Source organism: Antechinus flavipes, chromosome 3, assembly GCF_016432865.1.
Source record: "Antechinus flavipes isolate AdamAnt ecotype Samford, QLD, Australia chromosome 3, AdamAnt_v2, whole genome shotgun sequence".
NCBI lineage: Eukaryota > Metazoa > Chordata > Mammalia > Dasyuromorphia > Dasyuridae > Antechinus > Antechinus flavipes.
Genome location: NC_067400.1, coordinates 553,306,523 through 553,331,571, shown reverse-complemented (window position 1 = coordinate 553,331,571; position 25,049 = coordinate 553,306,523). Strand labels below are relative to the sequence as shown.

At 38.8% G+C, this 25,049-nt stretch overlaps 1 protein-coding gene across 8 annotated transcripts in view; it reads right to left on the bottom strand.

The window, feature by feature from the left end:
* The window catches only part of STIM1 (stromal interaction molecule 1), a 231,482-nt gene that overhangs the window by 5,062 nt on the left and 201,371 nt on the right, over window positions 1–25,049 (bottom strand). For 2 of the 8 annotated variants that reach the window (XM_051987494.1, XM_051987496.1), the window contains exons 6-13: window positions 20,051–20,228; window positions 14,780–14,957; window positions 8,778–8,945; window positions 7,769–7,869; window positions 7,089–7,324; window positions 3,827–3,919; window positions 2,023–2,089; window positions 19–55 (exon numbers count right to left, since the gene is read on the bottom strand). In XM_051987494.1, the coding sequence (XP_051843454.1) occupies window positions 19–55; window positions 2,023–2,089; window positions 3,827–3,919; window positions 7,089–7,324; window positions 7,769–7,869; window positions 8,778–8,945; window positions 14,780–14,957; window positions 20,051–20,228 (1,058 nt within the window). Of the gene's footprint in view, window positions 1–18; window positions 56–1,725; window positions 2,090–3,826; window positions 3,920–7,088; window positions 7,325–7,768; window positions 7,870–8,777; window positions 8,946–14,779; window positions 14,958–20,050; window positions 20,229–25,049 lie in introns of all 8 variants that reach the window. The other 6 variants (XM_051987495.1, XM_051987499.1, XM_051987497.1 and 3 more) reach the window with 5 other exon arrangements.

Sequence of the window (25,049 nt, the reverse complement as noted above, 5' to 3'; positions counted from 1 at the left end):
ACCTGTGGAATTACTAACCTTACTAGAGAGCCTGTTTGTCTTTAGAGATGATCCTCTGAAGCACGTTGCAAAAGAAAACCAAGTGGTAAATGGAGTTTGTGCCAAGATCTGTCTTTGTCTCCCAAGCCCCCTCCCCCTCCACTGCCAACATGCAAGGTCTGGGGCCTGGGACACCTAAGGGGAGGCTGAAGACTCATTATCCAACAGGATATTCAGAGCCATCCCTCTCTCTGGTCTGAATCAGGGTCTGTCTCTTGTCAGTCACTGTCAGTGGAATGCCAAGTCACCCCCTATGCCGAGGTAGTAAAGGAATTGACATGAAGAATGAGAATGAGAATGTGGAACTATGGGAAATGATCCTCCCCAAATCCTATCTTCCACTGAAAGAAGATAGCTGATAGCTGGATGGGGCCTATTCCCAGTACCATCTGCCAAGGCTTCAAGGAGTTTGAAGCTTCCAGGGAAAGAGTGTGAGAGGCGCTTAGAGCTGTCTGGGCTGAAGTAAAAATGCTTTTCCTTTAACCTCAAAGTTACCTTTTAATAACAACAAACATTAGAAAGGGTGGCCTAAGGATGAGCTCAGTGCTCTAAGTGCCACTAGCAAAATTCTAACTAGTAGTTATACAAAGGCTCTCTATACCTAAACTTTGCTGGGGATCAGGGTCTTCTTGCAACCACAAAGTATCTTAAGAAGCATGGGAGATCCTCAGCCCAAACCATGTACAATCCTCAAACAGGAATATCTGGGAATCAAGCTAGTGTGAAGGTATCAATCCATCTAAGCTAATTTGTTTAGTGTTGTGTGTTTATGTGTGTGTGTTTCGAGGAGAGAGTGGGGTGAAATTAGTTTCAGTATTCCCCAGAGAGGAATGAGAGAGACAAGGGAACTCTGCACCAGAGTAGGGAAGGATAAGGGAAGCCAACTTTTGACAGATTACTAAATCATGTTCAGAACTCCTGAGCCATACAAGGAAGAATCAGATTCAGTGTCAAGACTTGTCATTAGCTTCACCATCTCCCACCTTCAAGGGCCTTCTGCCTGGTTTAGAATGACCCCGAATGCCAAAATATTCCTATAGATATTATTTGGGAAAGGACTCAAACTCTGCTAGGCTAAGGACCTACTTGGACCAGGGCTTTTTTCTAGAAAAGTTGTGGACCCAGTCAATAACTCCTAGAAGCAGCCTCTCTCTCAGAGAGAAATCCAACGGGCTAAGCATGGATGGGAAGGGAATAAGATTGAATTTCTGTTGCAATTTGCTCATGGGGTTTTTGTGGAACAACCTGTGTGATCTTTAGGCAAATTCATCTAAGTCTCTATTTCCTCTTCTAAAAATAAGGATTTGAAACCTAGCTGTATGTCCCTATCAAAACTATTACAAGGACCTAATGAGAAAATGAATGTAAAACACTTCAGAAAGTTAAAAGCACCAACTATGTAAAGTTAAGAGAACAATGTTATTATTGTTGGTTCTTAGGCAGCAAAACCAAAATACAGAATTAGAGAGGTGGTAGTTGGGAGTTAGCTAGGGCCTTCCTGCTGCCCTGTCATGAAATGAGGCCCAATAGAAGGGTCCAGCCTGACTCCCTTGGACTTTGGGAAGATTAAACTGGTAAAAGAAAGTGAAATTAAATCAAGGTTGTTTGAGGGGAATGAGGCACAAACAGCAGCTGGCAGGCACAGACAAAGGGAAAAGGGAAGGGATTGAGGCAGGAGATGTATACCCCAAGCTGTCGGATCGATAGGACATCCCAGACTGGGCATCGGGAGGGGGCGGGTCAGGGTAGGGATCCATCTGGAGGAAGTAAGCAGTGCTGTGGTGGTAATAGACAGGGTGGACATGGAAAGTAGGAGCAGAGGTGGAGGCGGTAGAGGAGGAGGAAGAGCAGGAGGAGGTGACGGCTGATGGAGGGCTGGTCCCGTGAACGTCGGAACTGAAAGACTGTCCAGAGGAGAGGCTGCGCATTCGCCGCAGAGACACACGGCCTGGCACGTAATGGCTGCCCTCGCTCTCTACCAACCTCTGCGATCCCAGGACGTGCTGTGGTTCCACCAGACGCTGCCGGACACTGCTGTGCAGGCTGGGAGCTGCAATGAGAGAGTAGTTCCCAGTGAGGCCACAGTCCTGCTTCTCCTTGCCCCTAAACTTGCATTGTAGCCCTGCTCCTGACCTCTCCTTCTCCCAGGCCTGAGAATGGGGCCCTCCCCTCCCCAGGAACTGTGTGAGTAGAAGATTTGATGCCCATGAAGCAATGGTGCTCCCAAGAGAAGGGTGTAGGGACAAGGTCAGACACTCTAAAGGAGGGGAAAAGAGACTCAGGGAAGGATTACTGTAACTGGGATCCAAGCAGTTAGGAGGGGGAGGGGCAGGAGAGGGCAGGTGAGAGGGAAAGGACCTAGAGGGTGAGAAGAACCAGCCCTTGCCAGGGGCTTCCACATTGTGCTGGAGAAGAGAGGTGGTTGTTAAACCGAGAACCAACCCAGAAAGGCGGCCCAGGAGTCAAGCACAAAGAAGAGCCCACACTCCTGGAAGAGACACACTGTCCATGAAACTATGATGCCTGCACCTTCCTCAGCACACAATGGAAACAGTTTCAAACCAAAGAAGGGGCACTGAGAGCCCATCATTGTCCCCCCCCCCCGCTTTCCCCAGTGGAGTTACTTAAGGAGTAGAAAGAAGAGTAGCACCACTTTGGAGCTGCCTTCTAAAGGGCTTAGTGGCAGGAATCAAGACAAGAAGGAGGAAAATAGGAAGTTAAGAATTCTTAACAGAGCAGAGGAAGGTAGAAAAGGGAAGAGATAAAGTCAGGATGACAGAAAAAGAAAACCCCAGAGAAGCTAGAGAAAAGAGAAGTAAGGAGAAAAGGAAAAAAAATAAGATGGGGTGGTGGTGGTGGTGGTGGTAGTAGTAGTAGTAGTAGTAGTAGTAGTAGTAGTAGTAGTAGTAGTAGTAGTAGTAGTAGTAGTTGCCAACTTTTTGACAGCACTTCAGAATTTATAAAATGTTTTCCCAAGAACCCCACAGGGAGGAAGGTATGGTAGGTATTATTGGTTGCATTTGACAGAAGAGGAAATTGAGGACCAGAGAAGTGATTGGACCAAAGACATATGGCTATTAAGTATCAGACTTGAGTTCCGATCCAATAGTCTTCTGTTATAGAAAGGAGAAGAGAAAGGGAGATGAAGGAGGAAAGATTGAGAGAGAGAAAAAGAAAGGAAGGAAGCAAGGAAGGAAGGAAGGAAGGAAGGAGGAAAAAGACAATAGAGAAGAAAAAGGAAAAGACGGAGAGGGAAAAGAAGAGGGAGAGAAAGATAATGAGGAAATAGGGTAGAAAAGGGGGGGAATGAGCAAAGAGGGAAGAATCAAAGAAAAGAGAAAGAAATAAAGTAGGAGAAAAAAGAGGCACAAAAATGCAATTAAAAATGTAGGACATTTCTCCCTCTTCCCTCCCCCAACTCAAAGACAATCATGAGCATTTTTGTTAGGAGGAATCAGTATCCCCTTTTCCTGTGAAAAAGGGTCTCGTGGACTATACGGTTCCAAAGAGAGGCCAAATTTTGGTTCCTAGGAGAGCACATCCTCCCCACTCATAGTACTCATTAAGCCTCATCATGCCTCCTTTTCTCAGAACCCACTGGGAACCCCTGGGGTGAGTGGGCTGATTCTTCTCCACCCACGTACGCCTCTTCCTGAGGTTAGTAAGGACAGGCTGTGTTGAGGGACTGGGGATGTGTCAAATGACTGTTTCAGAAGCAGGAAGGGGCAGAAAATCGGTTAATCCCAAATATGGGAGGAAAAGAAACCCCAAAGGAAGATCATCAAACCCGGGTATTTCCAGAGGGACTGATCATCCGAGCTGACAGACGCCGAGCACACAGAGCGATCACTGAACCTGCGCCCCATCAGCCAGGCAGCGTCTGGGGGGAGCCAACAGGGCCGAGGGGAGAAGAGAAGCCAATTTACAGGGAGGCTGGAGCCTTCTCACCAGCAAAGGGAAAAATACTCACAGTCCATTTCTGGGGAACACTGGAATGAACTGAACCCATAGCTATTTCCCCAGGCATTACCTTGCCTTATTCAGGGCAGGGAAAATCTTCATTCATACAACAGTTCCCCAACACCCACTATGCCCTTCCTTCCAGAAGTTATCAAAAACTAGTAATTAGTTGTATGACCTGAACAAGTCACTTCATAAAATAAGAAAAGCTCAGAATTGGAAAGAGATTTGAGTCCAACAAGATTTGAGAAAGTCTTCCTCTATAATTGACTGGTCAATCCAGACTTTGCTAAAAGACTTACTGTGGTGGAGAGCTCACTACTTTTGAAGGCAGTTCATTCCACTTTGGGACCATAGCTCTAACTATGAAAAAGTCTTTCAGCTTATTTTTTTCATTATGTCCAAATCTGCCTCTCTATGATTTCCAACCAGTGTTCCTAGTTCTGTTTTTTGAAGCAAAGCAGAATAAAATCTAATCCCTCCTTCATGTAGTAGTTCTTCAGGCTGATCATATACCTCCCTAAGTTTTCTCTTGTGTAGCCTCAATCTCTCTAACCTTTCAGCTGATTTTTATAAAGCATGAACTTCAGACCTCTCATCATTCTCCTGTCTCTTCTTCCAGTTTTTTAAGGTCCTTAAAACATGGAACTCAAAACTGAATACCATTATCTCTGACAGAGGCTTGACCAAGGCCATTCTGGGCACTCTGCCTTAACATACCCCAAGGTCATTAGCTTTGTTTGATTCATAATGAGTTGACTGTTCATTAAATATCTCATATCTTAGAGGAAAAATTATTTGACTTTGTTGTTCACCTATAAAAAAAATCCCTCTGTCTCCATACATGCTTTGTATTTTGATGACAGACAAGATTTCTAGGGGAGGAGTTAGAGGAGGATATATACTTTAAAAAAAGAAATCTAATCTGGAGCTGTTAAGACAGGAAAGGGAAATAATTCCCAGAAGCATAGGTAGCTGTTGGGATCTCACCTCAGTTGTGCTATCTCTAGGTCCTGCTCTTGGCCCTTTCTTCTATGCAAATTTCTAAGACCCAAGGGATGCTAATTTAATGTGAGCCTCAAGCCAGACCAAGTCCCATCTTCAGGTAGAATCTCCAAAGTTACTAAGGAGGCTTCTGCTCATCTTTTATAGATCAGAAAGGAACTTTGAGATTATTTTATATATGAAGAAACTGAGACCAGAAAAGGTCCAGTAAGTTGGCTCAGTATCATACAATGATTCATAGAGCTGAAATTTAAGCCTAGGCTCTGGTGCTAGTATTCTTTGCAACATACCATTCTGTCTCTCTGGTGAGATGATAACATGAGGCAGCACAGAAAAGCCATCAGCAGGAGACCTTTATTCTCATGGTTTTGTTTACTATACATGTGCAGGGCAGGAGGGGGTGGAGATAGGAAGCTCCTAGGGGAGGGATACTGGCTCTGCAGGATTCTGGGATCAATTTGGCTCTCTTTGAAGAAGACATATAACAGTAAAAAAGATTCCACTTACTCACAACAGTGAGTAAGGATTAAGATGCATCTCCACCACTTCAGACTATTCACCCAAAACCAAATTGAGATTCATTTTAGGAACAGAACTGGAATCAAGGTGGGAGGGAGTTACATGGAGGGACAGAGATTTCAGCTCAATAAAATTAATAACTTTCTAATGATTATAGCTATCACACAACAATCTGGAAGAAGAGGGTTTTCATCCCTAGAGGAGTGAACTGCCTAAACAAAAGTTGATAAATGACAAGAAATTGGAAAGGGATTCCTAGCACTGAAAAAACTGAGACTCTTGTTGCTCAGTCATTCTGGTCAGGTCCAGCATGATCCCACTTGGGGTTTTCTTGGCAAAGTTACTAGAGTGACATTTCCTTCTCTAGTTGATATTACAGATGAGGAAACTGAGGCAAATAGGGTTTAGTGCTTTGCCCAGGGTCACACAGCTGTTAAATGTCTGAGGCTAAATTTGAACTCAGAAAGATGATTCCTCCTAGATCCAGATTCCATATTCTATGCACCTAACAGACCTTCCTCCATAAATTTTGAATTTTGAAATCTTGAATTTTAGGGTATCTAATGTACCTAGGGTATCTAGGAGATTGATAACTTATTTTTCCTTTCTAGGAATTTTCAGATTTCCTAAAAGACAGAGGAAATAACTTATTAATATTTGTTTTTTATGGAAAAAGAGAAAATATAAAAGTTCCACTCAACTACTTTAAAAATTAAGAACATAGAGCATTTGAAAATAAAATTCATTCTATTAATGATAGTTAAATGACAGACAATTAAGGGAAGTGAAAAAGGAGAGGCAGAGAAACAAAAGATAACACAGGATACAAAGCTAAGTTAACTCTGAGGTTCCTTATCCCCTTACATTTTATATCAATTATCTGTGTACACATTCTGTGTTACAAAGTTAGAAACTCTCAGAGTTAAAAGGGACCTGTACTGAACATCTGTTCATATTAATAGCTCACAAAAGGTTAAATTCAGTTTAAAAGTGATCAAAACAAAAATACTAAAGCCCAGAGAAGGGGAAAACTCAGTCAAGAACACAGAGCAAGTGCTCCCAGGCTCCCGGTTCATAGTTCTTTAAAAAAATACTCCTTGAGGAAAGGGACTATATTGTATTCAACTTTGTATTTTGAGTAGCCCTCCCTCTCCTATATGCCAAAACAGGGCCTCCTACATGTGCTCAGGAGAAATTTGAGGACTATATGAATGAACGAGACACAAAAAGACACAAAGAAAAAGAAGCACAGCAGAGACAAAGATAATGGCAGAAAGAAATTATTCATGACTTATAGGATGACTGAAAATTTTAAAAAAACACTTTTTTTTTAAAGTTGTAATTTTCACAACTACAGATATAAGTAGAGTTGTCACCTTTTGTTGGCTGACCTAAGAGCTGGAATGCGTTAGTGAACCTAGAGATTCCCCACCACATCTTTGCTACCAGAGGAAGCCAGAGTTCCTGACCTTCCCACAGAGACTAATCAGTATTTCCCAATTAGGCTACTTGGAACTTTGGCTGCCCTACCCCTAGGCCAACTTCCCCACCCTAGTGCTACTTACACTGAATGGACACTGGTGATACGATTTCCTCATCCATGTCATCCACATCATCTGTCATGATAAAGTGTGAAGGATTGGGGCGGGTGCTACCCATCCAACTGGGATCAATGTTGAGGGCGGCCACCAGCGTGTGAATACCAGGGTTGTTAACAATTTGGAAACCACAGAGCATCTCAATCTGCTGCCATCGGTGCAAGCGCTCCCTCAGTGCTGCTGTCACTTCACTCAGGGCTTGCCTGGAAATAGGGCCCAGACAGGAGTAAGCTTCAAAAAGCAGAGGAACCTCCTTTTTACCTTATAGGCCTGGCCATACCTTGGCCAGATCATCACCCATTCCAGCCCAGCCTGATCCCAAATCAATACCATGGAAATGGTTGCCCCATGCCAGAGAAACCAAGGAGTAAGAACACAAAAATCCTTGGTCTAACACTTACCCATATTCATCCTAAACAATATAGCTTTGGAATCTGAGCCTGAGAAAAAACCTGCCACAATTCCAAGGAGGAGAAAAAACTGGGGGACAGTCTAAGTCAGGGAAAAGCCTGAGAAACATGGAGGCCACATCTTTATTTCTGAACTATATGGGAATGAAGGTACCAGGCCTGGAGTCCCATTTCCAGAGCTCCCACTGGGAACAGTCTTGGGAAGTTCATCATCCAAAAATGGGAGGAGATACTTACTTGGCTGTTAAGATTTTGTGATCTACATCATCCAGTGAAGAGCTGTGGGCCACATGGAAGGTTCCAAACAAGGTGTTTCTCTTCTTTTTAATCTTCTCTGCCTGAAAAACCCAAGATATGTTCCCTTAAAGAGAACAGGGCTCAAGAATGGGGCCCACATGGAAATCTATAGTAGCAGAAATATTCTCTTCTGGCTAGACTCATGACAGTGTATTCCAGTTGAAAGGAAGAGAATAATGATCATTTTAGGCAATTGCTCTGAGAAAGGTATTGTTTATCCCTGACTAAAAGGTCACTCCAGTGCTGCTCAGCCCCTAACCTTGGGCAGTAAAGAGCCCAGCCCCATTTCCAAGGCCCAAGTCCCAGTAGTTGCTGCATCTGACTGGATTGTAGATGTTGGCTTCTCTTTTCCTGGCCAAGGGCCCTAAGCCAATGTCTCTGATGGAGGCCAGGGAGATAGCTCTTCTCCCTTCTCTTCTCCTGGGACACATTCAAAGAGTTACTTACAATCCAGAACATAAAGCTTTTCAATTGTTTGCTCAAAATTTACTCAATATAGGTATAATTATTCCATTTTACAGATGAAGAAATTTAGTCTCAATGTAATACAAGGCTTGTTTTCTGTCAGAGTAAAATGGGAATGAGAATATTGATGGTAACTACTTCATAGGATAGTTGTGGAGGTCTAAATGATATAATAAAAATGATACAATAATAATAATACTCCGCCTTCATGAGGCTCTTAAAATTTGAACACACTATCTAATTTGAGCTTAATAACCATTTTGTGAGGTAGATACTAGATAGGGACTAGACTTGTGATTCTACTGCCATAGAAAGAAATGCCCTCTACCAATGCAAGTTGGCATCTTCTTTCTTTGCACCTTTGAGCTGCTACATTTGTCACAGCTGACAGCCGCCCAGAGCCCTAAGAGATAAAAGCCCAGGGTCACATGGACAGTGTATATGTCAAAGGCCTGCAGTGCTCAGGAGAGCCTGATGTCCTCACCCCTTCCTTGGCCACCAGTAGCTGCTTCTCAGCATTCTGCTTCTTGATGTTGTAGTATTGCACCTCCACCTCATGTGTTAGCTGCAGCCACTTCTGTAGAGCTTCAGGGGCATACCAGGAACTGTGGGACTCCAACTCCTTCTCAGCATTCTTCAAAGCCATGCGGACCTAAAATGGCAAGGCACAGGATACAGGGTCATAGTTTCCATTTTATCTGTGGTTCTGCCAGCCTAACTCCACTCCCCAACTGGACAAGAGCCAGAACCATCCAAGATCTATAGAGGAAGATTGAACAACATACATTTGGACAGAGTTTTAAGATTTACAAAGCACTATTCTGACAACCACCTTTTGAGGCAGAGAGCAAAAGTATTATCATCTCCATTTTAAAGAGGAAACTGAGACAAAGTAAAAATATTTCCCAGAGTCACAGAACTAGTGCCAAACTCAGGCCTCCTGATATCCAATTTCATACTGTCTTTTTAAAACTTAAATATAAAATAAAACAAAACAAAACAATGTATGTGTACAGTAGAATATGAGAGGATTCCAAATATAAAGCAATACATTTTCATTTCAAGAAAGTCTATTATACAAATACTATATATTATGTTCAGAGATGTCCATCTTTGCTTCCTTGTAGGTTTTCTTTTATTCTCTGATGTACACTTTTCACTTTTTTTTCCTTTCCTCTTCCTCCTCCCCCCCCAAGAAGTCTACATATATATATACTATATACATATACACTTCTACAAATGTACATATGCATACAAATACACATGTAAGAAATATCTATAATCATAAATACATATACATTCATACACATACATGAAAGACTACTGTACGATGTTTATTTCCACTTGTCCTGTTTCTCTGAAGATGGATATAATATATATGTCCAAATCTTTCCATATTTTTCTAACTCTACTAACTCATCATTTCCTATACCATAGCAATATTCCAACCTCATATTGGCAAATTATTTTAAATGGTTTAAAACAATATTGACTGACATATAGTATAGTTTCCATCTTTTTCTCTTCTGATTAAATCTATCTGAGCTTTAATTTTGTAATCATGGTTACTACCTTCTGCTTTTTTACATAATATTATTATTGATATTTACTTTATGTTCGTGTGTATTTGTATAACATTTCCTGAAAGCAACATATTGTTGAGTTCAAATATTTACTGTTTCCATTTTGTGGGTGAACTCATATAGTTCCCATTCTAAGATATATTTATTTTACTCCTCTCTATTTTCCTCACTATCCTTCTCACCCTATTCTTATCCCTCATCATTTCTCTTCTTTTCTTCTACCTCTCACTCTTTTCCTGTCCTAACTCCTCTATTTTACTTTTACATACTTCACTGCCTTCCTATCACTTTAAGAATTACTGAAATTAAGTTACTAAAACAATTACTAAACCCAAGAATCTTTCCACTATTTTCCCCATTATCCCCTTGCTCACTTATTTCTATCTAGAACTTTTATACCCTTCTAAATATATATGTTGTTCTCTCTTTATTCCATTCACATTATTCTGCATATCCTTCTATACTCCTCCCATCCTATTCCCTTGCCCTTTTAATTCTTTATAAATTTAGAAGACTTCTATTTCCTTCTAAATGTATATATTCGCTCTTTAACAAAGAGCTGATGTCAGTAGGTTCTCTCTAAAAATCCTTCCCTTATCCTTTTCCCCCATACTATCTCCTTACTTTCTTATTTCTTTCTGAATTTAGAAAACTTTTACTCCTAGATAGATATAGACAGACAGATATAGTTCCCTATTTAATCTATTCCCAATAAGAATAGGATTCCAGCCCTACTCTCCTGTATAATTTCTTTGCTTCATTTTTGCAACTCCTTTGTATGAGTTAATTACTTTTTTACCTTTCCCTACATAGTTTTACATTTTAGAATCACATCATATTTAGCTCTACCTCAATCTTTCTTTTGAACTACCCAATTACTAATGACAATCTTAAATCTTAGGGTTAGGGTTTATACAAAGTAAACAATTTGTACTTATTGAGTCCCTTGTAATTAATTTTTAATGTTTGTTTTTCTCTCCAAAGATATTGTATGTAAAATTTTCTGTTAAGTTCAGGTCTTTTTGCAAAATCCATGAATTTCCTTTTTTTTTTTTTTTTCCAGGATTATATTTACCTCTGCTGGGTATGGCACAACTCCAATTCTTTTGTTTTTCAATAGTGTCCTAAGACCTGCAGTCTTTTAGTGTAGCCACTGCTTGGCCTTGTGTAATTCTAATTGGGACTCTGCTATATTTGAGTTGGGTTTTTTTTTCTTGTTGCTCATATTTTCTCTGTAACCTAGGGGTTTGGGAATTTGGCTGTGATATTTCTTTTAAAAAAAATAATTTCTGTTTTATCTATAATTTTGTTATATTCATTTTTTATTTCATTTTATTCATTTTATTTTGAGTTTTGGGAAACTCAAAATTCTTTACATTTACATTGTTTTAAGTATTGTGTATATTATTTTCATGGCTCTGCTTACTTCATTCTGGATCAGTTTATGTTGATATATCCATATCCATGTTTTTCTGTATTTTCTCATACATCATTGCTTTTAAATCATAGCTTTCTATTTTCAAAATAAATGCAAAGATAAATTTTTAAAATTCACCCTTGCAAAATCTTATGTTCCAAATTTTTTCTCTTTCCCTTCCCCCATTCTTATTCCCCTAGACATCAAGTAATCCAATATAGTTAAACGTGGGCAATTCTTCTAAACATATTTCCACATTTATCATGCTGCACAAGAAAAATCAGATCAAAAAGGGGAAAAGATGAGAAAGAAAGAAAAAAGCAAGCAAACAACAAAAAAGGTGAAAATACTACAAAATTGTAGTATTTTATTATCCACATTTAGCCCCCATAATCCTCTTTCTGGATGCAGATGGCTCTCTCCATCACAAGTCTATTGGAATTGGCCTGAAACACTTCATTGTTGAAAAGAACCAAGGCCATCACAGTTGATCATCACATAATCTTGTTATTGTGTACAATGTTCTCTTGATGCTACTCACTTCACTTAGCATCAGTTCATGAAAATCTCTCCAGGCCTTTCTGAAATCATCCTGCTGATAATTTCTTATAGAACAATAACATTCCATTACATTCATACACTATAACTTGTTCATTGGCTATAATATTTCTGCAGATTTTCCTCTTAGGATTTTTTCAGGTGGTAATTGGTGGATTTTTTCCTATTTCTACTTTGCCTTCTTGTTCTAACACTTTAGGACAAACAATTTTCTTTGATTACTTCTTGTATTATTATATCACAATTCTTGTTTTGATTGTAGCTTTCGGGTAGTCTGATTATTCTTGTTTTCTCTTATTGATCTATTCTCCAGATCTGTTATTTTTCTTATCAGATGTTTCACATTCTCTTCTGTTTTTTCATTCTTTATATTTTGGGTTTTTTTTTTTTTTTAATTTCTTGGTCTCTTATAACTTTGCTGACTTTCTCTTGCCCAATTCTAATTTTCAAGGAGTCAATTTTTTCCTTAAGATTCGGAATCTTCTTTCATCATCATCTTGTTTTTCTTGGGACTGTTCTTATTTTTATTTTTAAATTTTTAAATTAATTTATTTGATTTTTAAGGTTTTTTTTTAATAGTTCATTTATGAATTCTTTTTGGTCAGGTAAATTGCGTATAGGAGAGGCTCTTTTTGCTTGAGTATCCTTCTCTGAAGATGAACCCTGGTCTTCTTATTTTTTTTCTACACTTTTTTTTTTGTGGAATGTCTATTGTCTATAGTTTGATTCTTTTGGGATATAGTTTGTTTTATTTACAGCAATTTATTATTATAATCACCTCTAGCTGACCTCAGGTCATTCTTACTATTATTTTTTGAGCTTTGTCCTAGGCCCGACCTCTGAACTCCTTTCCCACTGCAAGCCACAGCCAGGGCACCTTGAGCACACTGTGCTGGAAATACACTTGCTCCCTGAGAATCCTCTAATAACTAAAACCTTCAGTTATTCCCTATGGCCTGGAACCAAAACCAGTAAATAATTAAATTAAAAATAAATAAATAAGTTTCCTATAAATGAATGCCCACAGCTTTCCTGCACCACTACTTCTGCATTCATAAGTGTGTGCAGGTTCCTTCTTAACCAGGGCCACAGCTCATCATCACAGCTATGCCTGGCATCCCTTGCCAGGTTCCCTCAATTTTTCCCCAATCAGATGCTCAACTCTCCACACTGTCCCCACACAGGTCCCCAACTGCGGCTGAGACTAAGACAACCTCTCAACTCAGCTACCCCCAGGACTCCCCAGTTGTTGTCCAACTAGCCTAGAGCTATTTACACTTCAGCAAACCTCTGTCCTGGGATCTTTCTTCAAATCTTCTCTCGTTGCCCCAGGACCACTACACTGTTTTACACCAACTCTTTTTTATTTTTGATGTTCTACATTTAACCTAAGGCACTTTCCTGTCTTGTTTATGGAAGAAATTTGCAGTTTGGAATTTTCTAAACTACTCATCAATCTTCCTAGGAATCCTGCTGTTTCTATTATCCCTCATTGATGATAGGGAGTCCAAAGACCAGTTCTGGGATCCCTCCTCAATCCATACTGAGCAGGCAGCAGATCTCAGAACCTGAGATGGGGCCAGCATTAAAGCTGGCATCAGGGAGGAAGGCAGACAGAATGTCAGCTTCACCAAGTCTGGGCCTTGCTCCATTTTCTCCCCTTCTAGCTCCAGAGATGGTATGATATTTATATCATAAGAAAGTGTGATTGTTATTAAAAGGGCCCCCAGGATGTCAATCAGGGATAGGACTGAAACCCAAATCTTCCCACTCTACCAAGTTGAATTCAACAAATGTTCAAGTATTCTGAGCCATGTGGGAGACAGCACATTGGTACTACTTGCAAGAGTCTTTGCCCAGAATTTCTTCCACTAACTCCATGTAAACTTCTCCTTAACTTTTACTTGAGGATTTCTCTCCAAAATGCAAAGATAAAAGGTACTCATTTGTCTACTTTTGAAATAATGATCAAGGAACAAAAAAACAGAATTATAGTAAATACTAAAAATCTTCTCTCATTACATTTGATAACATTTAGAGAGATGGAAAGAGAAGATGACATAACTGTATGGGAAGAGGAATAAGAGGGTGAAAATAGGAGCCCAGGATAACATGAAAGAGACACACCCAAACTGAGGGGGAGGAAGAAAGGACAGACAAAGGGAAGGAGAAAAAACACAGAATGAGAAGACACTGAAGGGAAAGAGAAAGGCTAAGTAGGTTTTCAGGTATTAGATATCATCAATTGCTATGCATTTGGTTTAGGAGCCAGTGGTTAAGTGTATAATCAACTGTTATCTACTATCTTGTGAAAAACTGATTAACCCCAAGTGCTCTAAATTTCTAAGGGCTTAACTGGTTTTGTGCCATGGACCCCTAAGGCAGAATGGTGATGTCTATGAACTCCTGTTCAGATGTTTTGCTGCCTATGTTTAGAAATGAAGAAACTGCCAAATTCTACTTAGAGATTAGTAAAAAGTTAAGATAATCATTTTTCCCTTTCAAATTCACAGGCCTTCAAATCTAACCTATTACTCTGATTTAAGAAATTTGCTCCGGAAACTCTGCTACAGAATAACTAGATCAAACTACCCAGGGAAAACTAAATTAAAAAAAATAAATAAAATTTAATAAAAATAGCAGTGGCCACAACAATAGCTTCAAAGTCTTTGTTTCTAATAATAATCCTGTGAGCAAATATTACTCTCATTTGACAAATTTGTCTGAGAGTTAGGGAGCTGAACTGACTTGCACAGGATCCCGTAAAAAATTAAGTGGCCAAGCTAGTTGTGATTGGACTGCAATATGTGAGAAAAGCCCCATCTCTGAGGCAGACTCCATCCATACCATATCACCCTTACATTCCTGGTCTCATGTGAACAGTGGCTACTGGTTGCCCTCATCCCCATCCCACAAGGTCCATCTTACCTGCTCCAATTCTTGTTCTGCATATTTCTGGCGGCTGAGCTCATTTTCTGTACCCTCACGAAGTTCACGAAGCCGGTGTGCCTCCTGTTTAGCAATGCTGATCTCATCTTGTAATTTTTTCTCCAGGTGTACCTTTTCTACTTCTACTGTCCGATGTTCTTCCTGGGCTTTCTGTAGCCTGTGGGAAAGGAAGAACTACATTTTATATATTCCATATCATCCTCCTCCATCCTGTAACAAATTTATATGGAGAATTTAATGTGCCTGGTCTTGAGCTGTGAGAGAATTAGGAAAATACATGGATCCTTGTCTTGGGCTAGGCCATGCTATATAAGAGACAGCTATTGCAAGGGGAATACACAAGAAAACTTGGGGAAAGACATAGAACTGGGTCTCACTTAAAAGTCCAAAGGAACGGGGTCCAGATGGAGATATAATAACAACAACCCATTACTCTAACAATTTTCTCACAACAAATCTGTGAAATTGCTGATCTGCATCTGTGAAGGAAGTTTTCATGTGAGGGATTTCCAGACCAAAAATAATTTTAAAATCTAAGTCCCCTAAGGAGGAGGTGAAGAAGCTACTATTAGTATTTTATACTTTGATGGGAACTGGACTTAAAAGATTAGAACTTGAACTGTTGAATTTTGATAGAGATGATCAGAGTGAGAGTTTGGACAAGGTGCTGGTCAGGGAGGAGTATAATACTCTATGGAAAAGAGAGAGCACTCTATCTGAGAGCAAATCAAAGATATTTTAGTTTGTGATCCTGGGCTTTGAACAGGATGATCTCTAGTAGGTGCAGATGTAATCAACTAACTTGGGTTTTAAAAGTTCAAAAAACACTAGAGCTAACTACTTTTGGTAGCTATGCTCATTCTGAGTGAAATCATGTAGTAGAATCCACTACCTTAGTAAGCAGTAGGTTCCCCCCCTCCACCAAAGGTAAAGACTTCATATATTTATCAGAGATACTGCAGAGGGGATTGCTATTCAGGACAAGTTGCAGTAGATGTTTCCTCCAATTCTTTATAATTCTGAAATTTTGATTCTCTCATTTCTATTTCTAAATCCTATGATCTGTCTTCCTGGAGAGACAAGGATCTGGGATTTTCCTGCTGATCACCAGATGGCGTCATATAGCCTAGTTTACAACCAGGGATGAGTCTGGTTGTCTTCCATCCCAATTGAGGGGCAATGAAAGGGCCCATGAACCTTTACAAGCAGGAGTCAAAGGCAGTATTAATGGTTAGAGAAAGGTTTTTCTCTACGGGAAAACAACAATATTCAATGTCTCCTGAAAGGGCCGTGGGAAGTGCACACTTAGATTTCTTGTCACACTTACCGTCTACTCCCACTTCTAGGGCTGCCTCATCTATGTGGCAAGAGTACTAGATCTGAAGTGAAGGGGAAACTGGATTCAAATCCCAGACCTGACACTATTTGTGTGACAAGTCACCACCTCTTTGGACCTCAGTGTCTTCATTTGTAAAATGAAAGGGTTGGGCTCAAAGGTCTGTAAGATCCCTTCTAGTTCTGACACGATAACATTTTCTCTTTTGGACAACAGAACCATAGATCTAGAGTTAGAAAGGTTGTTGGAAAGAGAACTATATAGAATTTTAAGGTATCTTAGAAATAATTTTATGGAGGAAAACCAGAAGCCTAGCAAAAGAAAATAATGGTAAAACTCTAGATTATATTATTAAAAGGATAGTGAATGTCTAGAAAGGGAAATGGCAGACCCAAAAAAGCAGCTGATTCCAGCAAGCAGAGGGATGGCAGACGAATTTAATTCTCCATTTTTTACCATTTTATTATATCAAGGGAATGATCTATATATGTTTAGTAGACTAGAAGCAAAACATTTTATAATATCTCCTTTAATTTCCTCTTTATGCTCCATGGTTCCAAAGTTCCATCTTTAAGGTTTTACACTCATTCACCCCTATGGTTTCCTCCCCCAACGCCTAGTTCCTCTTCCTTGGGGACTGCAAATAACTTTCTCCCTAACCTTTTCCCATTTAGTCTCTTTCTTTTCAGCCCTCTTACAAACACAACCAAAATCAATTTCCCAAAGCCAAAATTTGGCTTTATCTGGCCAAAGTTTCTCTCCTATCTAGGAATAAAACAAGGTTCCCTATGGTCTTCAAACATACCAGCTTGAAATTCAAGGTCCTTTGCCTTCACCTCATTTTATCCCTCCAATTCATTCCAGTTTGCTTAGGGGAAAGCAGAAGTCTAATCTTCTACATGATAACCTTTCACATATTTAGAATCACAGGGATAGACCAAGGATGAGGGGACCACTGAGATCAACTACTTTACCCCTCTCATTTTAAAAAGTTTATAGTTATTACCTTTTTTTTTTTTTTTACTATTACCTACATTTCCCAATTAATTCCTTGTGCTTCCCCCTTCCCCAAGTCATCCCTTATAACAAAGAAAAAATAATAAAACAAACAAAAAAACAGTACAGCAAAACTAACCAACATATCAAGAGAGTCAAACATTCTATACAGTGTTCTATGTCCACAGTATCCCACTATTGCAAAAGAATATGGGGAAGTGCCTTCTCATATCATTTCTTTGGGAATAAGCTTGGTCATTATTATTTCATAGCAGTTTTTAATGCTTTACTATTACTGTTCTTTTGCTGTAGTCATCACATATATTATTTTGCTCCACTTTGCATCAGTCCCTGTGTCTTCTCTGTATCCATCATAATTACTATTTCTTACAGCATTGTCATCAGCCCCTCATTTTAAAGAGAAGGAAGTTGAAGTATCCAGAGTTATTAAGTCACCTGCTCACAGTTACAGAACAACAGGATATAACAGTGGCTCTGGTGCTCACTTGGTGATTTTCCTGTTCTTCTACAAGCACAGTGAACATGATTTCTTCAATACCTGATCCCTCTTAGAGCTACTCCACTCTGGCTCCTCCAGAAGCAGCCTTTCTAGCTCTATTCCCCTTCCCTTCAGTCCCCTGAATATCTTTGCTCCTCTCAACATTCAGCTCAAAGGGAATGAAATCCATTGCTATTCATCCCTTTACTTTGCATTTGCTCCTCATGTTCTTTTCCCCAATAGAATTTAAGTTCCTTGGGAGCAGGGATTCTTTTATATTCATCCAGTGCCATGAGCATATAGTGGTTGTTACTTAATAAGTAAACTGAACTGTGTATATAATATTATTAAATTATCAATAACATTGTCATTTTTGTCATGTTTTTAGGTTTGAAAAATACTTTGTATGAACTTTATCATTTGATGCTCACAATAACTCTGAAATGCTTATACATCTTATACACATTTTAGAGATGAGAAAACTAAGGCTGCAAAGTTAAGCAACATGCTTATGGTCATACAGCTAATCAACATCTGAAGAAGTAGGATATGAACCTGAATTTGCTTAACTCAATATTCTAGCAATATTCTTCCAGTATCCCTCCCCTAAAAGGAGAAAGTATACTTTGAGGGCAGGAAGTGGCTCCACTGGAAAGAGTGCTAGATTCAGAATTGGAACTCTGATATTTTGCTTATTAGCTATGTTATAAGTCACTAGATCTCTCTGACCGAAGGGCCAGTATTCTAACTATTGCGCCATCTTAGCAGTCCCTAAAGAGCTCTCTGGGTTTGTTATTCATTTGTAAAATGAGAGGGTTGGACTAGCTGGTCTCTACAATCCCCTTCAGTTCCAGATCTATGCCCTTCTGATCTTACTGGAGTATATAACAAATGTTCAGCAAGGTCTGACTGAGAACTGCTCTCTTTAGTCATATCTACCTTGTCTTTTGAAAATTATTTCTTTTCTTAAACATCACAAAATGTCAGAACTTGAAATTATCTGACCTATTCTCTCCATTTTAGATAGGAGAAAGACAGAATGACATAACAGAAAGGGGCCTGGATTTGTATTCAGAAGACCTGTATTATGGTGATCAATTCTGATGGACGTGGCTCTCTTCAACAATGAGAGGATCCAAATCAGTTCCAATTGATCTGTAATGAACAGAACCAGCTACACCCAGAAAAAAAACATTGGGAAATGAATATGGACCACAACATAATATTTCCACTCTGTTATTGTTTGCTTGCATTTTTGTTTTTTCTTCTCAAATTATTTTTATCTTCTTTCTAAATCCAATCTGTCTTGTGCAACAAGATAACTGTATAAATATGTGTGTATATATATAATATATATGTGTGTGTGTGTGTGTGTATATGTGTGTATGTGTGTGTGTGTGTGTGTGTGTGTGTGTGTGTAGTATTTAACATATACTTTAACATATTTAACATGAATAAGACTACCTGTCATCTAGGGGACAGGGTGGAAAGAAGGAGGGGAAAAGTTGAAATAGAAGTTTTTACAAGGGTCAATGTTGAAAAATTACCCATGCATATATTTTGTATATAAAAAGCTATTAAAAAAAAAAAAAGACCTGTATTAAAATTCTAGCTTTGCCATTTACTACAGTTTTGATCCAGGTGAATCCCAAGCCCATTTGGGATATTGGTCTCCTCTGTAAAATTAGAGGATTGAGTTAAATGATCTCTAAGACCTCTTCTGGTTCTAAATCCTAACCCAAAGATTGAAGCCAAGAAAAGATTTTTCTAAGGTCACACAGGCAAGGAATATGAATGAGATTTGGATTAGATATGAGAAAGAACCTCCTAATGATAAGGAGCATGTAAGAACTGCAATATGGTATAAAACAAACCATGAAAGGCTCTCTCTGAAGATATGAAGAAGTTAACTCCATTTGGCTGCCCAGAATCATGAGTACTGCCTGAATGACTCACCCACTGCTGACTATCATGGCCAGAGAATTTCATGATCATATGCAACTACCAAGGTTCAGAGACAGGATGATCAAAGATAAGGCTTTCTTTTGGGAGGGAGAGAGGTTATTTTTTTTTTTTTAAATCTTGGACCAGTTTAGCAGGATGAAAAAACATTGGACTTAGGAGACCAGCTTTGTAATTAACTTTTCTGTGTGACACCGAAAAAGGCAACTGGCCTCTCTAGCTCTCTGTTGCCTCATTTATAAAATATGAGGTTGAAATGGATGTCTTTTAAAGTCCCTTTTAACACTTAAGGTCATAGGATCCAGAGTAAGAAAGAGAACACAGAGATCATCTAATCCAATTATTTTACTTAGGAAATTAAATTAGGAAATTGAAGCTCAAAGAAGTGATTTGTTCTAATAGTTGGCATCCCCCTCCACCTCCCCTGACAATAGTCTTTAAAGACCCACTCATATACCTCTCCTGGAGGTCATGAAGGCTCTGCTCAGCTCTGTGTAGCCCCTCCAGGTCTTTCATCATCTTCTTCATATGCTCCTTAGAGTATCGATTCTGAATGTAGGCAAACCAACATCCACCCACCCCAATGACGATGGACACAACGAGCATGAAGTCCTTCAAATGGTTATGGCGGGTCACTGCAAAAAGGAATAACAGGCAGTTAACATCCCCCAAACCAGTTCACTGTATGTTTCTCTCCTGCATGTTTCTGATGAGCAGGACTAAGAGAGAGAGTATATAGGGTCACCAAATAGAAAGAATCAAATAAATCCTTCCTGGTATTCTGCCAGGAAGTCAAAGCCTAGCCCCCTGCCTCTAAGAGTATCCCATGATTGTTTTAGTGTCTATAAACCTCTCCTTTTCTGAGCCTCTGAAGCATTCAGTCTAAATTAGACAAATCTGACACATGTTTATTAAGTGGCTACTGTGTGCAGGGAACTGTGCTCAGCACTCAGGCCACAAAAATGAAAACATAACCTTTTCTCTACCCTAAATTAAAATTAAATGGAGGAAAAAGCAAACATACACAAATAACTATATTTATTGTCTAGCATTTCAAGTCCTTCATAATCTGATAATTCATACCATCTTTCCAACCTATCTAATCTTTTTTTTTTTTTTTCCTACTTGTACTCTACATTCCATTCAAATTGAACTCTTTGTCCTCCATGTAGTCAGTCTCCAGCCTTTGTGCCTTGGCCTACATTGTTTTCTATGTATAGAATGTCTTTCCTATCATTTTTTAAAACAAAAAATTTCTTTTGTTCCTATTTCACTCATTTCTAAATATACCCCCCATTACAAAGAATAAAAATTAAAAAAAAAAAAAAAAACAGCTTGGCTAAACTACCCAACACATTGACCAAGCTTGACAGTCTATGTAATGTTCCACATGCACAGTCCCTCATCTCTGCAAAGAAGAAAAAGAATCATTTTTTTCATTTCTTCTTTGGGGCCAGGTTTAACCATTAAAATTCCAGGATTCAGTTTCTTTTTTTGTTTGTTTAATTGTTACTACCCAACTATTTACCCAATGTTATCATCATTGTTTATACTGTTTCTCTGGTTCTGCTTATTTCGCTTACTTGTATCAGTCCTCTATCACTTTTACCTATTGAATTACTACTCACATTTTTAAAACACCAAATCAAATACCATTCTTCCAAAAAGCCTTCTCTGATTCTCTCAGCAGGAAATGACTTTGCCTCATACCTTATACAACTCTTTGTTTATACTAACAATGCGCTTTAATATATAATAGTGTATAGTAAGTTATCTGGACAGCCTATCCTTTTACTTTTATTTACTTTAATACATGGGTCAGAACCATATACTTTGCATATTGTATAATTGTACTCTGTAGCTTTCTACACCCAACACAGTGTTCAGTACAAGCAAAGACAAGAGAAACTTAATAAATACTTTAGGAGAAATGCAATCAGAGCAGTTACTCTTTATCCTGCCATTCTAGGTCCTGTTTATATAATTTCTCCCCTATTCTCAGAACCAAAAATTCACACTCTAATCTCATTGTTCCATTCTCACCTATACACCTTCATTTGCTGTTCTTCTAATCTAGAAAGGCCTTTCCCATAGGTCCTTAAAGAGACAACCCAAATCTAAATTCTTCCAGAAATCCTTTCCAAACTCTCTAAGGGCTTCCTTGAATTGGTCTTCTCCTACTATCCGTTTATGTTCCAAAATACAGAGTTGGAAATTCTCAAGACATAATTTAGCACATAATAATAAGTACCTTGGCCAAATCTCAGAACATCCCTGGGGATAGAATGTTGGGGGAAGATGGATTATTACTAGCAAGCTAAAATTCACTTCTACATAAATACACTAAGTACCTTCTATAGGAGGCCCAGGACTTGGAGAAAGAGAACAGGGGGAAAGGGAGAGAAGTTTAAGAAATAAAAGACATAAAAAGATAGATGCTAGAGAAGCAGAGCACAAAGTCAAATGCTAAAATAAGTATCACACACCCTAAGGGCTGTGACAACTCAGATAATTTTGAGTTTTCTGAAAGCTGAAAGCTGAAAACTCTACAAATTTTCCAGGAAAAGGGACTCATGCTGAGCTTCAAAAGACGTTTAAGAGCTGCATGGCAGAGGGAAAATTAGGGGACTGAAATACGGTCAGTAAGTACAAGGCAAAGAGGAATGATGCTAGTGTGTGTGATGGGGAAGCTGACCCCACTGGGGTAGAAAGACTGGAATGTGATGAGGAACATCTGAGAAATCTGGAGATGAGTGAAATGGCAAGGGCCATTTTTGCTTTGGCTTTATGGTCCAATTCCTACAGTGCTTTTGGCCAACCTCCAGCAGTACTGGCAGGGACAAAGGGCCCCTGGACTGTCACAATAAAGGCCAAGGTCAAAGACATCCAATATATATTTGCTGAACAATTGGGGTTAAGTGACTTGCCTAAGGTCACACAGCTAGAAAGTATTAAGTATCTGAGGCCAGATTTAAACTCGGGTCTTCCTGAATTCAGGCTGGTGCTCTATCTATTGTACAATCTAGATTGTGCAATAGATAGAGCACCAGCCTGAATATATTTTAACATTCATTTAAGGGGTTCTTCCCTTTGAGAATCAATGAGACAGGCTAAAAGAACACAGAATTTAGAATCTGAGTCAAGCCTTGGTTCTGCCAACCACTGGTCATTCAACTACAGAAAATTTAAATTCTTCTACTGAATTACATGACCTCTAAAGTCCCTCCCTAGCTCCAATATTATATTATATTCATGGTTCAAAAAGGTCATAGGATCTAGTGCTAAAAGGGATCTTAAAAGTCATCCAACCCAGTCACCTCATTTTAAAGATGAGGAAATTAAAACCTACAGAGGTGAAATGACTTGCTTTTGTCCAAGGTCATCCAGGTACTTAGTTAGAAATAAAGCATGGCAAGTCTTGGCCAATTCTTAGTAGGAGGGCATAGAACCTGCTAAGATTCGAAAGGGTTCCCTAACTCCAAGTCTAGTGTTCAAAAGGGTACTGTACTTTGTTGCTTTCTTTTAGCTCTTGACTATTTGTATTATACCCAATTTCAAAATTCTGATACTATGAATCATTACTTGTCCCACTGTTTTAATGGAAGGAATTATCTATAACTGCATTAGCTCCAAAGCAAACAGTTTGTGGGCTTCCACAAACTGGAAAAATCAGCCAATATCCTGATCTTCAAATTACAAAGCCTTGTGAGTAGCCTGTAATCTGAGCAGAGCCCTAATTTAAATTGTGCTTTCTCCAATTTACCTTATAGAAAAGGAGATATCTGTACAGTTGTTCTTTTAGATCATATGATGTTTCTGCTTTTATCACTTCTCTAACTACATTTCCCTCCCCATCAAAAGAACAGGCCTTTAAAAAATTTAGTAGAGAAATATGGAGGTGAGGAAAATACCCTTAATTCCTCTTTCAGCCCTACCCTTTACATCAAATCTGATAGCATAAGCCAGAGTAAGTAACTAATGCAAAAATGTTGCTTATTTCAATTGCTTCAGACATCAACAAGCTACATTAAGAATTTCAATTAGAAATATAGACAGAAAAGGCTTAGGGCAAGGAGAAGGTTGGGAGGAGCTACAAGAAGACCGGTAAACTTAATATAATTAAAATATCCCTCATTTCTATAACATCTTATGTTTTGCAATGTATTTTCCTCACAATAACCCTGTAAGATAGGTAGTATAAGTATCATTATTTCCATTTTACATCTTGGTACAATAAAGCTATGAGTCATATAATTAGGAAGTGTCAGAATTAGGACTTGAACTCAGGATTCTAGATTACAAATCAAGCTCTCTTTGTATTATGTGTTTTCTCTCTTCTTGATAATCCAAGTTGTCTCAGAATGGCTACCTCATGAAGAAGTGAGCTTCGGATCTCTAGAGATATTCAAGCAAATGTTGTCAGGAGCAATGTTTAATAATTAATGCAACCCACCTCTTGATAGAGTTGTGAGGGATTAACATGTAAAAGACATATTTTTGAATACAGTCAATATGGAGGTTTGTTTTGCTTGACTATAGCTTTTTGTTATAAGGATTTTGCCTTTCTGTTTTTCCAGTGAGGAAAGAAACAAAATTTAAAAAAAAAATTTTTTAAGAAACTATCAAGGAAATGATCTAGATGGTGATCTAAATGATCCATCAATAAGAGGGTTGGAGACTTACTAGTTGTGTGACTTCATGGCAGTCCCTTAACCTCTCTGGGCTTCAACCTTTGTATCTGAAAAATGGGACAAATAAGAACTACAGAGGCCTGCTATGTGGAAAGCAGTCTCTAAGGTTTGAGGCACTATGGAAAAAGAAATTCTTCCTGTTGGACTAGATGGTATCTAAAGGATCCTGAGGCCTTTACAAAGATAGCTATTAAACAGTGCTTGCTCTCAAGAGCTGGGAAGATATGTCCAACTTTTTATGAACTGTTAGCAAATACAAATCTAGTTTTGAAATTTTCTTAGTTTCTAAGAGTTACTGAAGAAACTCAAAAAAGGAAGAGTGATAGGTTGAAATTGCCTGGAAATGCTTCCTCAAGGAAACAAGATCAGAAGAGGAGTATAAAATTTGTTTGTGAATTAAATGAAAAATAGAAAAACCTAACAAAAGTTCCCTGATTTCTCAGGATGAGAACCCTAACAGTGAGAGTTTGGGGAAAGCTAGGCTCACCCTCAATGGCATCCCTGCATATCTATAAATAATTTCATTGTTCTTGAAACTATTTTTAGTCTGTACCATCTATTGAGGTAATAGATTTCTGAAATTTATTTCCTGCAGAGAAATTTTACCAGCCCACATATCCCTTTGTCTCCTGAATTCTGCTCAAACCCAAATAACAGTTCTTACATTGAACTCTATTTCAGCGATAAGGCTGTGCTGAGAGATAAAAGGGGAAGTTACAGAGACTCTGCCTTGGCCAGGTAGAAAGGTATGAATCCTGGTTCTTG